The following is a 17,355-nucleotide window of genomic DNA, read 5'->3' as shown; positions in this document are numbered from 1 at the left end:
CATACGGGTTAAAAAAACTAAATCAGCAGTTTTTGTTTTCAAAATTCCCCCATCAGCACATTGCACGGTAAACTGCAGAAAAACCTCAATCTTCCACAGACGGAAACCCTCCGTAACTACAGAAAGGAACTCAGATGTGCCAACATGTGACAACAGAATAAAAAAAAGTTCAGAACCTATACCAGGTAAATGAAAATGTTCAAATAGCAACACCTAACTTCTGGTGTTTTATATGAAGCTTATGCTCACAAAGTGTTAATCTCTTTCTCTCTCACACACACACACACACAGACACACATATACACACAAACTAGATGTAAATTATGACACAAGGGCCATTTTAATTAAAACAGACTATGCCTTGACAGATTTCAAACTTCAAATTTCAATGCTGTCATATAGGTCCTAGATGTCAACTTCTGACGTGATGTAGACAAACAGGGAAGAACGCTCATATAAAAACAACAGAAAAAGCTCTGCAAGCACACGCAGACATAAGCACATTTAGCTAACAATCTTTGGTTTCCAGGAAACTCCTGGAAATATTTTTTTTAATTCCAAAATGTAAATTTGTCCCATTTGCTGGATGTCCCTTGTTATTTTTAAATCACTGGGGAACACTGTAGTAATATCTTAGAACACAATTCCAATCTTAATTCCAGTCGGACTCAGATTTGAATCATAGGCGGCACTGATGGCTACTGATGTCAAATTCATCAGAAAAATTAGCAAGGAACCTTGCATTTCAGTTTTTGCTTCAGATGGCATTACAAGTATGCAACATCCCTGGAAAACATTTATATGACTCTACAGAACTTGCTTAGAACAATAAATTATTTCTTAGACTGTTCGGAGAATGTTCTCATCATAACACTATCTCAGAACCAAAAGGGAATCTAAACAGATTTCTCCCCAACGGCCTTGAAAGGTTTAGTATTAGCTTATCAAAACCAAGTAATCACACACTTATAGTAACAGTTACATACAATCGGCACACCTATGCACTTACAAATTTGGGTACAAATTTAATCATTCAAGAACAATATCTAATTGAGCAGGAATGCCAAAGTGATGAAGAAAATAAACAAAAATAATCATTATAACAGACAGTCAGAATACACAGAAGGTATAATAAAATCTGAAAATAATTCAGATAAACAAAAAGCATTTAGAAAATCCATCTTGCTCTTGCATGATTAATAAAAACTGGAAAGAATGTACTACATATACAAAAAAGGTTAGTTCTTCAGAAAATGAATACTCTGGATTTGGAGAAAATATTAAACTAGGAACCCCATGGTAACATATCCTGCAGTTAAAAAACTTAGTTTGTATAAGTCTGCAGAATGATTTTAAGTACTTTTTTATTTTTAACAATGTACATATTTCATGACCAATTATGTGCAGGAACAATTATGTCATATTGTGTTTAATTAAATCAAAACTTTAAAGGTTCCTTCAACACTTTTTTCCAGAGTAAACACAAATAAATTGTCTACATATTTTAAACCAATGCATGGTTTACCATCAGTAATTAGTATATCTAATCAGATAGGGTCCACGTTTTTACTTCAAGCAATCAAGACCGTTCAGCACCAGTATCAAGACAGACAGGAAAGATGGAGGGAGGAAAAAAATGTCAAATTATAACAATCATACTCTGACAGAGAAAGTCTCATGGTTGTCATCAAGTTACAGAAAGTGTTTGCGTGAAGTAATCAAGAGTTAATAGGCGGCTGAGAAAGTAGAGGTGTAGGAATAACTTAAAAAGGTAGAAATGTGAATGTTCTCTTTGATTTAAACGGGTTTTTTGCAAATATAAAAACTATGATTTCAGTATCTTCTCTTTGAAGTACAAGAAAGCTTAGCTTAAAGGTAGTGACTGCATGCATGACTACAAGGCAAGCACTTTGATCTGAGACACTCATACTGAAAGAAAAATCGCCCCCCAAAAACGACATTTACCTAAAGTCTACAGTTCTATTCATTTTTTAAAATCTGAATTTGTCTTGTAAATATACTATAGTGAACTTAGATTTAGACATTGCTATTATATACAGCACCTAAACAATAATCCACAAATATATGATGAAAAAAAGCAGAATGCATTTCTGTGCACTGCTCCTGATGTTCAACTAGGTGAATTAATGCAGTAATTTGGGAGACATGTTAAGTTGAATTTACTGAGACATTTTTTAATGTACATTATTTTTTGTGAATAAATCTTTGACATCTAACAACAACCTATGAACATTTGCGTACTTAATAGTAAAACACACTCCATAATAGCCGTAATCCATAGCCCAAAAATAGTAGTCAGTTTAAGTGCCACAATTACAGTATTTATGATTGTATTATATGACATAAAGTCAGCATCTCTCGATCTCCAGCAGGTAAAATAAATTCTTTTGTCACCTTTTGTAAATAACATCATATTGCTCTGTACAAAACTACTCTATTTGCATAGGGTTAACATTTTAATAATATGAAATTATGCAATCCTATGTTCAAAATGTTAGTGGTTCATGTATGTCAGCACCAAACCAAAGACGTGTATTTAACTTGAAAGCAGTGCTGTTTTAGCTTAATCCCACTGAATCTGAAGACAAACGGCAAAGGGGGAGGTCTGAGAGGGCCTGCCCGGACTCAAGGTTTTTAACCGATATTATGAAGACAACACCCGAGAAAATGTCAGTGTGTTCAGACCTAAACCGAGTCCACTGCTCAACGTCAGGACTCATATCGGCTCCATAAACATCTGTGGCACCACGCCCAACGCGCCATTATCTTCCTAATGAAATCAAGCCGGGAAATTTAAGCGTCTAAAGATGGCGGTCGGCATTTACGCTCGTCCGCGAGCGCTGTAAACTGCAGGAGCTCTCAGCGCTGTGACTGCGCAGAGCTGCCACTGCCACTGTAACCACAGCACGACAGTATGACTTAAACGGTGAGCTGCCGTGTCCCCGGTGGCATGACGGCAAAAGGGCAATATTGCCGCCGGGATCCTAAATGGCCTTCGCAGCCACACGCCCTGTTTAAGATAGATGTTGTTCCAATACAGGTGTGTGTGCCCCCCCCCCCTTGTGCCATGGGGACCGGAGCTGCAGCCAGCTGCATTGGTAGTGCCTCGCCCGCGTCGGGAACAGACGACCACAGCCAAAAGCAGCTGTGCTCTGTTGCCCGAGAGCGCGGCAAACTGGTGCAGGGTGAGAGCTGTGGTTACTCCGCTCATCTCCAGCGAGGCTTCAGACTGCAGTATTTATAAATGTAAAGTTTATAAATACATCTTTAAGCTTTTCCTGTGATGCCCAATCCCTCTGCCTCGCACATTCACAGGGTTGGGTGAGCCAACTATCGCTGCACTACCTGCCTCAACATGGCTTCAATATCTCTCCATCAATCACTTCCTTTTAGGCACGAAAATGCACACTATCACCATATTATGTCTCTCCAGCAAAAGGTGTGCTTGGTATTAAATCTCTCCAGCAAAAGGTGTTCTTGGTATTAAATGCTATGAGATGCGTTCACTGACACCCTTAGGTTCAAGTCTTACTTATGGCTTGCAATTGTTCCACCAACAAATGCTGTGACTGTGACAATTTCTCTTAGTACTAGATTTAAGTCTTGAATATGGACCTGGAAACAATCATTCCCTAATTATTAAATACAATGTAATAATTCAGTTACCTAATATGAAGAGGACAAGTGAAATGAAATAACTAAAATTAAACTTACTCTTAAACTGCTTGCAAAAATATGCACAGGAACATGCCTAAAAAATCGCTCGACTCCGTGGTTTTTGCCAGTGAGTGATGTGGGGTGACACAGGTGGAATTTTTTTTTCTGTTTTTGATACAGGTTTTGAAAGTGTTGAAAAAAGGAAAAAAGACAAAATATATAGTCATCTCAAAATAGAGACATTTACCACAAAGGTGAGACGTGTGCTTCAGAGCAGAAAAAGTGGTGGCTGATTATCCACACCAGCTGTGTGACTCAAAATACTTAACAATCTAAACTCAAATCACACATATTTCAATTATATTACAGTCTTCTTATTTTACTAGTGACAACCTATCACAAAGTAATAGCACAGTATCCTGTTAATACAGGCCACGTATCCTTTCAGATTGCATAGCAATGTATGCAAGCACGCAAACAATGATTTAAATGTTTAATATGACTTGATTAAGAAGTACGTTAAAATGAATAAATGACTGTGTAAATTCACATAGAAAGAGATCAGAGTGAAAAGGAAATATATAAATCAAACTATAGTAGCACATTACACAATGCATATGCAATATCCTATTATTTTAATGAGTTTAAGTTGAATACTATGAAAGATCCTTAAATTTAGCAAATAGAAAAAGTTATAATTGGTCTTTGAATTGAAGCTTATGAAAGTAGCTTAAAATATTTAGCTATTTATTTTTTTTGTCACAATACCTCCTTATTAAAAGTAAAAGAAAAATATTATGATAATATATTACATTTATATTATTATTATTATTATTATTAGTGGAAGCAGCAGTACTAATACTCATATTAGTAGGCCTACTATTAAACTCATCGTATCATTACTGGAATACCATTCCCGTAAATAACATTGATGTCATCAAAATTGCAACACTGATTTTGTAATAAGAAAGTTGAAGACATTAAATACACAGAAAGAAAAATAGAACAGAATGATAGAAAGAGAGAAATAAAAGAAAGTGGACAAAAGGAAATCTATACTTGTTGAGAGAGGATGACAGCAGACAGACAAAAGAACGACCTGATCTAGTTCCTTCTATGTTGCGTTTCATTTGCGCATGGTTCATAGCACAGAAGTGGTTGGACAACAGTAATATAACTCTGGAAACCAGTTCCATTTCATGATACCTATTTTTTAGTCTAAGCTCTGTGGTATTCAATATTAAATGCCAGAGCAAGTAATGTGGACAATCAACAACTCAAGCAACAACACATTATGTAGAAATCAATGCAATTCAGTATGAGAATGAAGCAAACCTGTGGGTTTCAGAGAAGTTACATTTATTCACAATATAGCCAACAAATACAATTCTACCAAATATTCTAAATTTACCTATTCTAAATGTACCTGCTTTTAAAAAATCCACATCCAAGTACAACAAAATCAGAAACAAATATCTTGTCATTTTGGAATTTATGTGACTTTCATATCCCTTCTCTGAATTTTGATTTTTAGTGTTTGTATAGAAATTGTGTACACTGAACTACTGATAGATACAAGCCCTATCAGACACAGTAACTTGATTGGATGTAATAGATTCTATTTTTACAGATGGACCATATTCAGCCAGAAAAATAGGTGGGATAGATCAATACCATTCATTTTTGAGATTATAATTTTCTTTTAGTTTTTATTTGACAGCAAACACTGTTATCAGCCCTACCAACAAAGAGTCTGAGGGGGCAGTGCTAAGGATATTGAACAGAAAGTGAGACAAAAGATCAGATAATTTCATTAATGAGTTGATCTGGGAAAACGGAAGCTATGCATTGACATTCTACAGCATCCTTCTACAGCTTCAGTTTCCTACAGCTGAGCAAACAGACTGCGCAGTGAACACTGGCATTAAAGTCGTTAAGCAAGAAAAGGTATTAAAGTCGTTAAGCAAAGGTATATTAATGTTCTGAAATAACAGTGAACAGTAATAACTGCAGCAACCCAAAAGTCCTACCTCTCATGTCTTCACTTTAATTTCTTCTGGTCTTCTTGACGTTTCCTTCTTACCCTTGATCTCTATATTCTCTGTTTTTTCTGACACTGAAACTTTGCTCTCTTTCACCAAAACAGTGACTTGTTCTGACTGAAGCCTCTATCAAGAGGTTCAGGTGCTTGTCTCTCTTTCTGTGTCTACCTTACTTTTCTCTAGACCTCAAAATAAGAGTAGGTGGGCCTGCCCCTGACTGTGTCCGCGCGCGCGTACACACACGCACACACTCACACACACGCGCGCACACACACACGCTCAGATACACACACACAAAAAAACACACATGCACACACACACAAACTACTCAGTGGTTTTTTGATCGTCTACTCGCCCCCTTCTCTACATCTATTTCCTTTTCCCTTCTGTTTTAGCACCTGAATAAGCAAGCTTGAGAGAAACCACACTCAACCAATCTAGCACCTGCCTGCCCCCGTCTTCCCCACTTTGTGTCTGTGTTCCTTCACCAACGCCTGAGTGTAATGCAGAAAACACTGCATCCTTCTCTCTTTCCCTATAACACCATCTCACCCATCAAGTCACGGGAAACAGCTGGGATGCAAACCACGCCCATAGCATTGATTGACATCATTCATAGCCAATTGTGGGAAAGTGGAGGAAATGCCATGCCATTTAACAGTAAAGTAATGAAGTAAGAACTAAAGTAGTAATCGTTTCCAGAATATAAATAATGGAATTACATTTTGCACACCCAAATACATTTCTCAAAATATGAATGAGCTCAGGTGAAAGATTGATGGGTATCTACACACTCATCCACAAAGAAAAACTTGAATAGGTGAAAAAATATGCAAGGAAACAGCTGCAAGATAACTATTTGTTTGATGGCGTCAGTAAAATTTGCACAAAGAAACTTCCAAAACATCACAGGTGTGAGCATTCACCCGCTAGCATATGTTAGCACATACAAGCGTGCTGTTTTAACCACACTCAAAGCAGTTATGCACAAACACATACACAGAAACATATGCACACACACAAACACTCACGCATGCACACACACACACACACACACACGTGCATGCACACACACACACACGTGCATGCACACACGTGCGTGCACACACACTTAAGGGGAACTATGACTAATCGCTGACAACAAAGTACATTACACGAGCAAAATGTTATATATTGTATCAGAATATGTAGCATCAAATTCAATTTCCTCATAAAATTTTCTCAGGCAAGTGTATCTGAAATGCATGATCACCATGAGGAATGTTATAAAATATATGCACTACCTCTTCTTGACTATATTTTTAAATATATAAAATACATGGAAACCACAACCACCTAGATAAAACGATCTATACATTATGCCACAAATAGTTAAAAATAATACAGCACAGATGTATATAGACAATACAAAATGCACATAGACAAGGCAAAATGTAACATAAAAAGGCATCCATCTGTATTACATTCAGACAGACAGACAGACAGACATTAGTATATCCAGGGTGAATGGGTAAAGAAAAGTCTTAGAGGTAAAGGAAAAAGTCAGACACTCGCTCTTCATACGCCATGATTTATTCATTTAATTATTTTAGGTATACCCTGTTTAAGGCTCTCTGCCAATCGGTGGTGGCTAAAATGAATCGCGGTATACTGAGAGTACGCGTGCTCTTTTTCCTTTAGTTTTTAGACTTCGTTCCGCTGTCTGCACCTCATTGGGTGTGTGCGTGTTCTTTCCTTTTTTGTAACTAAGGCTGAGTCCTAAGCAACAAAATCACAATACTGTAATAAGCACAGCGATGAAAGGACTGTACTTACTCAAGTGGGTCTTCTTAGCCGCTGCATTTCCTGTGAGAGAGAACGGTACACATTAGAGTCCATTCACACACTCCCGTGCCATCCACTTCTACGTCACACTCTCGACAGTGCTGATCGGCGTGCTGTAGGAACACAGGCCCAGAGTCACATTGTTACCACACAAGAGAAGTAAAAGAGCATTGAACTCACAGTTCCACAGCCTGCAGTACTCTCGGACCGCAGGACTGAAGCAGCACTGCCGGACAACATTAGTTTTTCCCCCCTCTGGCTCAAAACAAGTATCTGAAAATCCAATCGAAGCTGAAGTGCTTTATGTCGAGGATTCTTTCGCCCCTCTACACCTCCACCTCTAAATTCCAGCCTCTTCTCTCCCCTGGCTACTGTACCACCCGCAGGCCAATCCCTTGCACAAAGGCTTCCATACTGTGTCTGTATGACAGGAGTGCTCAGTTTATGCATCTCAGCGGTCACAGGTGAGGAATGTGTGAAATCCATACAGTCCGCGTGTGCTATTCTTACTCTAATTCTGCGGATTAGTGGATATTTAGCAGTGCTGGCTGATCTTGGCTGTAGTGCCAGTGCAGGCTCCTTCCCCCCTACTGTGGGGTGGTCTGCACAGTGGCCCTGCATGTGGTCCATTGTGTACGTGTGTGTGTGCGTTTGTGTGTGTGTATGTGCATGTGTGTGTGTCTTATAAGTGCAGTGGAGGGGAAGCTGTGGACTGAGTACACTGCATGTCCATGTCAGCATGCCAAACCTTGTACATCCAACTGCGCGGCATTATTACATCACATTGTTTGTTTTTTTCTGCCTGTAAAGGAAACGGCTTAAGAATCTTCAGCCCTGCGCCACAGGGAATCTGACTGTGATGCCGACTGTGAAGGAATTCATATGCATTACCATAATGTTTTACACATATTCATATACAATTATGCATTACTGCTATCTATCTATCTATCTATCTATCTATCTATCCATCCATCCATCCATCCATCCATCCATCCATCGATACAGACAAAATATAGTTATGATACTGTGTATGTCACACACACACAAGCAGATATTCACACACAAAATGGAGCTATCATTATTTGAAAAAATGATGAAGAAACAAGTTTCCATCACAGAATCTTCAACGGAATCATTAAATCATTCCAATGAAACGTGTCGGGAAACTGCTGCTTTACACACAAGAATGAATGGGCGGGGGGTGTTTCTGTTGGCGCAATAAGACCCCTGCCTGACCACATGTTTGAGAAAGTTAAAACTGGATCATGTTTGGGTGGGGGGGTTGTTTCCGATATTTATTTTTAGTGCCATTTGCGTGTCTAGAAAGAAAAGATCAAGGAGATAAGCATCAGTGGGGTGAAGCAGAAATCACTCTCCCCTTTGTCTTTACCTTTGAAGGCCTATGTGGGTTTTTTTTTGTTTTTTCATAAAATCGGTTTTGCTTGTTTGGCAGAACGCAGTGGAGCGGTGTCACACAGACGCGTATGGAAACAGGCGCGCCTAGCGACACACACCGACACACACATACACAGACACACTGACAAGGCACACAAAAAGCTTAAAACACTCTTAAGGGAACACTATATTTTTCACATCACATAGACAGCTGACAACAGGCCCCTTCAGAGATGGAGGGTAAGTGGGCAGAGAGGGAGGAGGAAGAGAGGGGGGCATGGAGGACTTTTTTCACTTTAATGGTTTAACTAAACAGCAATCGCTGATGAGCTCCACATCTCGTTATCATCCTATCACATATATCTAATAAAAGCAGAACTACATTTAAGCGAAATGTAAAAATTGATAAAATAATAAATAATAAATTGATTAAATTCTCATTAAATGTAGAGGTTTTTTATTAACCTAATGGGAAGAGAGCTGCTCTCTTTATGCAGTCTCCACAGCTCAGGCCCTCTCTGATCTAGTCTGTCAGACTAACACCAGGTCATGGTGACAAAGTGAAATCACTGCATTTATCCCCCCGACACCAAAACCTGCTGCTGCCAATGTGCTATTTTATTATGTAAAAGATTTGCTAATTAATGTAAAATACAGCCAACAAAATAGACTGCTCATAAAGTACCAACATTGGCAGTGCTTTTGCCCATTGATTAACAAACCAAGACAGAATACTACAGGAGCCCATTTCCAATGCTTAGCCTGCTGCCTGTTAAACTCAGGAGTCATATGACAAATGCACTACAACTGTTGGCTAGTTTTACTGTATGAACGTGTGTCTGTCCCCCTCTATGTAAACGGAAATACGGCACAAGACAAATTTCGGAAAAATCTGCACATGAAGTATAATCTAAATCTAACAACCCGCCAGTAGGTACTATAAGGGACACTAAATTAAATTGGTAACCCCTGCCCTTCACCCATGTGAGTCTGTCCCACAAGACACATCACTGAGCCCCAAGAATGGGAGATTCGTCATGGCGATGGAGAGCGTTGAGACAGACACGCGCAAGAGTGCACGTACACACGCACACAAACACATACACGCGTTGCCTAACACTTTTCTTTCCATTATCTTGTCCTCGTCACCTTCGTCTGTCACCTTGAGTGCACACACAGGTCAAGAGCGGTGGGAGGAATTTTCAGTTTAGTTTCCCACAGTAAAGAAGCGAGACTTCTCGCTTATTAGATAATATAAAGTTTATTTATCTTTCTTTCCTGCTCCACTGCAAACAACCAGTCCTATATTTTGGCCTACAGTAACACATTGTCGAATTTAAATTTGGTGTTTAACTCATTTTTATTGTCTACAGCAGTGTTTCCACCACATGGCTGTGCTTTAGGAAACTACCGATTTTTTTAGTTGAGACTTTGCGCGGTTCATGAGCACATATAAAATGAGGCCAATAGATAGTGGACGGAAATCTACATTTAAATAGGGATCTTTGCAAATGTTCCGTCTTTGTGTGCATCACAGGTGCGTGATACTTTAATGAATGTCCATAGGAAAAGGCTATCCACACACTGTGGCTCAACCCTCTTCCCCACAAAAGTCCAAATTATGTATTTTTCTCTTTGCAGTGATCTTCAGAATAGGAAAACTAATGTAAAAAAAGGAAGCCACGGGGGCTGCTGGGCTGCTCATTTGGTTAAGGCACCACGCTGTGGTGCATGGATGAGTCCTGCAGTCTCCGATCGAATCCAGACTGTGCCAGTGCCAACTGTGGCTCGTAGCTCCATAGGGCGACACACAATTGGCAGTTATGGGAGGGCTCAGTCGGCTAGGGTCCGCATTTCCTCCTTATCTAGCGACCCCTGCTGGTCAATCGGATGTCCATGGGCTGCATGGTCTTCCTCCGAACTCCGCTCTGCGTGAGCTTATCTGTAGTACGTGGTGTGTAAAGAAGCAGCTGTCTACACTAAGTATAGAGGATGTCTGCACTCTCCGAAATCGGCAGTGGGGTTCGCGCATGAACGCAGCCGCTGTTGCAGATAGCTGAACGTACCAAAGTTAGGGTGTGAACTGGATATGTACAGCCCCACGTTGGGTGCAAAATTTATAAAAATGAATACATTTAAAAAGACAGGGGCAAACACCTCAGTCACAGGTTTTCATTGGTGAATGGTGAGTCATATTCACATTCACAGCGATGATCAGCGATGTATATGGACACACGGAAACGTTTCCAGATGACTAAACCGGTGTTACCCGACCCTTCATCTCTCTGCCTCTTTCTCTCTATTTTATATCATGCCTCCTCTCTCTGTGAACCTATGCCAAAGATGAGCTTGGTAAACCTGTGCCCAGACCACATAGCGGGTGCTTCTATTTTCCCCTCTCTCATCACCATTGCTTTTTCCTGTATATCTATTAGTGCAACAACGTAGATGCGACATAACCACACTGACACACATACTAAAACACGCACAGGCATAAGACACAGACACGGACACAGACGCACAGAGAGACAGAGATTCTCAGCCCACTGACACAGGAACCGACATTATCAGCTTCTCCCACATACTCACAGAGTGACACTTGTGGACTGACAGACACAACCATACCAACAGAGCGACGCACACACTGACAAACAAGCTCAAACACTCATGTCTGACTAGTCACAATGTGAAAAATGTCACAAATTCATGAAAACTGTCACACACACAAAAAAAAATCATACAAATGCATACACACTGACACAAAATAAATTAGTATGGACTCTGCACAGTGACACAAAAGCACATTGACATACACACACCCCTGCAATGATGTCACAGTCAGCCAATGAGGTGGCATCTGTCCTCAGCTATGCTGAGTGATTGTTACATAACAGCACTCGCTGCAAGGTCCCCTGCAGCAGCACAGGCAGCCCAATGAGAATGCCTGTCAGGAATCGTTGCATGCCATGTACACACCTCTCCTCATTAATGAATAACTCTCTTTAGCAATCAGTTGCTCAAAGTGTCCTTTAATGTTCCCATTAAGTGTCTCACAATGGTTATATTTGCACATGTCTTTTATGCCTTTTAATCTGATGTATGGTCTATTTACTGACTTTTATTCAGCTGGTAAAACAAGGGGGTCTCAGCTACAGTATTAGCAAGCTTGAATGGGGTATTTAAATTTGGCTGCTTCCAACAAGTGGAGGGATGATTATGGTGCCTACTGTGTGGCAATGTCAGAGAGAACTGTCACGCCATTACAAAAGGAATAAAACTATGTGTGTGTGTCTGTATATGTGTGTGTGTGTGTGAGAGAGAGAGACAGGGAGAGTGAGTAACAGAGAGGAAGGGACTGTACCACTGAAGCGTGTGAAAGGCAAATACGGAGATCACAGAAGAAAATCAAACGAAAGAAAAAGTGTGAAAGAGTGTGAGAGCAATTTATGGGAGCAAAATAGCACATGACGGGTAGGCAGTCAATGAATGACAAGACAGAGCCTGTATGACCCTACAATACATTACATTACATTACAGGCATTTGGCAGACGCTCTTATCCAGAGCGATGTACAACAAAGTGTATGACCAAAACCAGGAACAAGTGTGTTGAAAGCCCTAGAGTGAAGAACAGTTCCAAGTGCAGGGAACGACCGCGTAGTTTAACTTGGACCCTGTAGGTTAATCTGATTAACACAACAAAAACAGCAACAAAGCAGTCTATGCAAATAAAACAAGCAATAGTTGAATAGGCACAAGTGTAATAACTAAGTCAACTAAGATAAACCGCTTACCTAGCTACAACCCTAAGATCACATAGTCAATTAGAGACTACAGGGATGGAGAGGAGAGACACCACCGGCAATAATAATAACACTATTTATAGACTGCTTTTCATACATAATGCTCAAAATGCTTTCCTAAAAGGGCTTTCCAACACTATGGTATCAGCAAAGAGCAATCAAGTGAGGGTGGGTGAAGCAGTGGACTTCGGTGTGTGCTTCCAGATTAGTGTGCGTGCCCTGTGAGTGGACGAGAGGGCGGTGATGTAAGCAGCATGCTGAGCAGCACTGCCAGCTCTTCTTGGTGTGTCAGATTAGTCTATCTGTACGTGCTGAGCCAAAACCCTCTCTTGCTGGGTTGGGCCAAAAACACACTGTTGTTTTCTGTGGACACCGTCCAGCCTACAGCCCTGTGCTGACATCACTCCGTTCACACACCCACCCGCCGGCGACTGTGTTCGGTCTCAAAGTAACAGGCCAACGCTCCAATCACGAAGGCAGAAGCTGTCCGCCTCTCCCTCTGTTTCAGACACACACAGTCACACACAATCGACAATCTGCGTCGCTCAACCATGGGTGGAAGCTCACCACCACACACTTGCAAATTCTACTGTTGTCTTTTCTTGTTTGATCAAAGCAATTCAGTATGGGCTGTCCCCAACTCAAACAATCATTCTAATTATGAAATGAACTGCCCCTCCTTCTCCTCCTCCTCCTTGTCTTGCTTCCATCCCGTCTCAATTCCTGGCCGCTCTTCTCCTCAGTCAGAACCACACACTCCCACACCTCTTCCCCAAACACTGGACTGCCCTACAGGTACTCTGGACTGCTTGGCAGACTCATTAGTGTCCTCTGCACAGAGAGGCAGTGCAAAGTGAAGCTGAGGACTGGAGTCTGAAATTAGACAATCAGCCCCCTAGAAATAGAGCTGGACCAGAAACAGACACACAAACTGCAAATCCAGAGCTTAGACCAGATTAAGTCCACTCATAACCTACGGCGGTGTGACTGGGAGAACATACACACAGACACACACACAGAGACAGAACAGGCATGTGCACACACAAACACACACACACACACACACACACACACAAACAGAACAGGCACATGCATGCATGAACACACACACACACACACACAAACAGAAACATGGTCAAATTCTGGATAATGAGGAGTGATAGAGGAGCCTGGGAAATTGTGAGATGAAGCATTAAAGAGAGAAAAATGAGTCACAAAGAAGGGCTCATATTAAGGTGGATGAGGCTGAAAGACTGTTAGAAAGATGAAATGCAGAACAGGAAAAGGAAGAAAAAAATGAACCAGTTTTCATGAACATTTTAAATAAAAAAGCTGAAGAAAAAGAACAAGCAGGGGAACTCTGTAATTAGGGGAATGAGCTTCTATAAATCTAACAATGCCCACTGCTGCTGTCCCCTATAAGAAAATTCATATGAATTGCTTCAGTGAAAATGCAGCTATATAACTGAATGATATGTAAAAACTTTAACTTATGTAAGAGCACCCACTAAGCAAATCAATTATGTGATGTCACAGAGAAAAGTGAACAAGAATGAGAACTGGGAGGCCACAGAAATAAGACAGTGACGAATGAACAAACTGAACCAGGAAAGAGAGTAGGGGGAAATTATAGAGAGAGAGAAGGGGAGAAGGGTAGATAAGCAGAAAAAGAGTTTAAGATAGAAGGGAATTAGGAGAGCAAGGGGGTAGATAAGCCTATGCCTGAGGCACAGGGGGGCTCACAAAGACCTGCATTACTCCTCCTGCAGTCCATGTATATCTACTGACAGCACATTTAGTCAGTTTACAGCACATGTAAACGTAAGTCCATTTACAGTAAGACTTTTTACCCGTACCGCAACACTTAACGATCGCCTGTGGACCAGGTCAATAGAACATTTCACAGAGGCCCCTGTTGGGTCACAGTGAGAAGTCAGAGCTGATTAACAAACAGACTTGTCATGTGTAACTCAAAAATGCCAACAAAATACATAAAATCTGCAGAATATTAAATAATATAATAATGAAAGACTAAATTTACTTTTAACAGCTAACTTGTTAGATAATGCAAATGTGATGAAAAATAATGAGGCCTACCTTTTGCAGTAATAAGACCATTTTGATGGCTCAGGTATAAAGGATGCGTACTTTACCTACGCATATGAAACAATTACTGGATATCTTTAAAGCTACACAAGCACAAGACCATGATTTCAAATTGGACTAAACTGAAAGCCATCTTCAGTCACATCCTCAATCTGCAACTGTATTTTAAATACTATAAACGTAGTCTGCTTCCATGACAAGTATACGCAACCACACAGAAAAAAAACTTGCCAGTTAAGAGCATAACTATTTTAATTCAAATTTGAAATTCAAATTATCTGTTTTTGCAACAGAAAGAGTTTGTGACTGTTGTTCTCCAGTTGGCAAAAACTGTGTATTGCAAAGTCTTCTTCACTAAATAATTTAAGTGTACACTAGAATTGAAATATATTGATCTGATATCAGTCTGGCATCAATCCAAGGAAGGTAGCCTTGGCGTTACTGGCTTCTGGAGTCTGACTATATCTACAGTATCCAACAGTGTTGCTGGTGTAAGTGTTGTGGTGGAGTTTTAGCTTGATTGCATAATAATTTGCTGACCTTTAGCAAAAGACAAGGAACAGAATATTCTGCAACACTGCATTTGAAATCTTCCTGGCGCACTCCTTTCAGTTTCTCACATGTTCACCTGCTGTAAAGGCTCCAGTGAAAATGGCTAATCACTCAAGTTATTGTATTAAAAAAAAAAAAAAAGGAGCATTAATTTTAAATCAGCATGAAATGATTATATAATGGGTGCTATTGGGAACCTACATATAAAAGGCCGGCTGCAATATACCTCTGAGTGGAGAACAGACACAGGGCACACAAGATGACCGTGTCACAAGTTTGTATACTCTGTCCATTACTGTGATGTCACTGGCCTTGGTGCATCCGTTTCATTATTGGTGCCTTGCAAGCACGTATAAAAAATTTTTTTAAAATCATGGCCTACTAGTCACTGTTTCTTTCAATTTTCTCTTTGCATGTCTGCCAGTGCATGCCCGAAATTCTGAAAAACTGATCGTTCAGAAATTCACACGCACACACACACTCCCTCTCCCTCTCTTACACACACACATACACACACACACAACTAGTAAGATACATTAGTACACCACCCCTCTATTTTGCATGAATATTGCATCATACCAAATTTACAGTATTATAGCAGTGTCCGGGAAACATCTACTGCTCTGTAGATTAACGTCATTATACCTGAAAGAAACACTTCAACTAAATGCTTTTCTACAGAGCACAAATGGTTATTATTATCAACAACAATAATAACAACATTATCGTTATTACTTGACTATCGTTGTTATTATTATTGCTGATGGCAATAGTAGCATTTACAGCGCTCGGTGTGAAAAGTACAGTGATACAATAAAAATTCTCACCTTTCTTGCATGGTGCGTCGCTGTTAGTTGGGTCCGGTGACTGCGGGTCGTCATTTTCCATTACTTTTCGCTTGCCACACTATCCACTGAAGTCTACCGCCCTGAGAATATCTCACTCGCTTTAGAGAAATAATACAGGTGTACTTCCTACATTTAAATAGTTATAAACGCGGGCCAATGTTAACTTCTGATAAGTATTTGCTTGAAAGCAATACTTATCTGTACAATCCAGAACTACTGCTCTAGCGCCCCGGCCGTCGCAAACGTTTTAATAAGTCTACTGCCATTTCACACTTAATCTTATAAATATTTATCTCGGTTTTTAGTGTTGTCTGGTTGCTGTTGTTGTTTTATTATTATTTCTGTCACGCTCTTTAGATCTCCGGCACCCTCTTCGTCTCCCCCTTTCCTTCGGCTAAAGTTGGACTCCAGGATCAATTCTAAGGGAGGGAGAAGTAGCTGATCGCAGAATAGTGCAGGACGACAGAGCAATGAACTTTACCGTCAATAAACAAACCGCTTTAGAATGGTTGCAGCTCACCCACTATTTTGTTAACATTTTTTTCGAAAATCCTCTTTGTGTCAGGTCAAAAATGGGCAATTACGCAATACTGAAATTTTGCGTTATATACTGTTCTTCGTGATGAGGTTAGAGATTACGCGTGCTGGCTGTAGTTTTCCATGCACACTAGCTACCAATAAACCTGCTACTATAATGATGTACATTCGGCTGATGATAGCCGAAACAAAGTATTTCATAGAAACTAATGAAAACATATTTCAAAAAATTGTTTTGCGTTTTTGCGCTAGGTAGGTACATTTGCCTAGAGTAGCAGTTTAATAAACCAAGACATATGATAACATGAGCTGTAATGACTGGCTAGTTGTGACCGATTGGACCTACAAAAATGATGGGATTCGTGCTCATACATTTTTGTAAGAGCTGACAATCACTATTAGCACACAGGGTTCATTCCGAGTTGAAGCTGGACAACCCGGGGTTAATATCCCAGTCGGCTCAAGCTCACTGTTATGTAATCAACAGCAAAGCACAAATTTACTTTCGGTGTAAAACCGAATTTTGAACACGGAAGCTGCACGTTAGTTTCTCGCAATATATTTGCCTTGTG

At 40.2% G+C, this 17,355-nt stretch overlaps 1 protein-coding gene across 2 annotated transcripts in view; it reads right to left on the bottom strand.

The window, feature by feature from the left end:
• rorc (RAR-related orphan receptor C) overlaps window positions 1–17,030 on the bottom strand; it is a 32,286-nt gene extending 15,256 nt beyond the window's left edge. Inside the window, exons 1-2 of one of the 2 annotated variants that reach the window (XM_064353514.1) lie at window positions 16,226–17,030; window positions 7,536–7,565 (exon numbers count right to left, since the gene is read on the bottom strand). In XM_064353514.1, the coding sequence (XP_064209584.1) occupies window positions 7,536–7,565; window positions 16,226–16,286 (91 nt within the window). In that variant the 5' untranslated portion in view covers window positions 16,287–17,030. Of the gene's footprint in view, window positions 1–5,708; window positions 6,442–7,535; window positions 7,566–16,225 lie in introns of those variants that run through there. The other variant, XM_064353522.1, reaches the window with a different exon arrangement.
• Between the last annotated feature and the right edge of the window lie 325 nt (window positions 17,031–17,355).

Source organism: Anguilla rostrata, chromosome 1 (assembly GCF_018555375.3).
Source record: "Anguilla rostrata isolate EN2019 chromosome 1, ASM1855537v3, whole genome shotgun sequence".
NCBI classification, from domain to species: Eukaryota; Metazoa; Chordata; class Actinopteri; order Anguilliformes; family Anguillidae; genus Anguilla; species Anguilla rostrata.
Note: the sequence above shows the minus strand (reverse complement) of the source record. Positions and strands in the feature narration are given on the sequence as shown.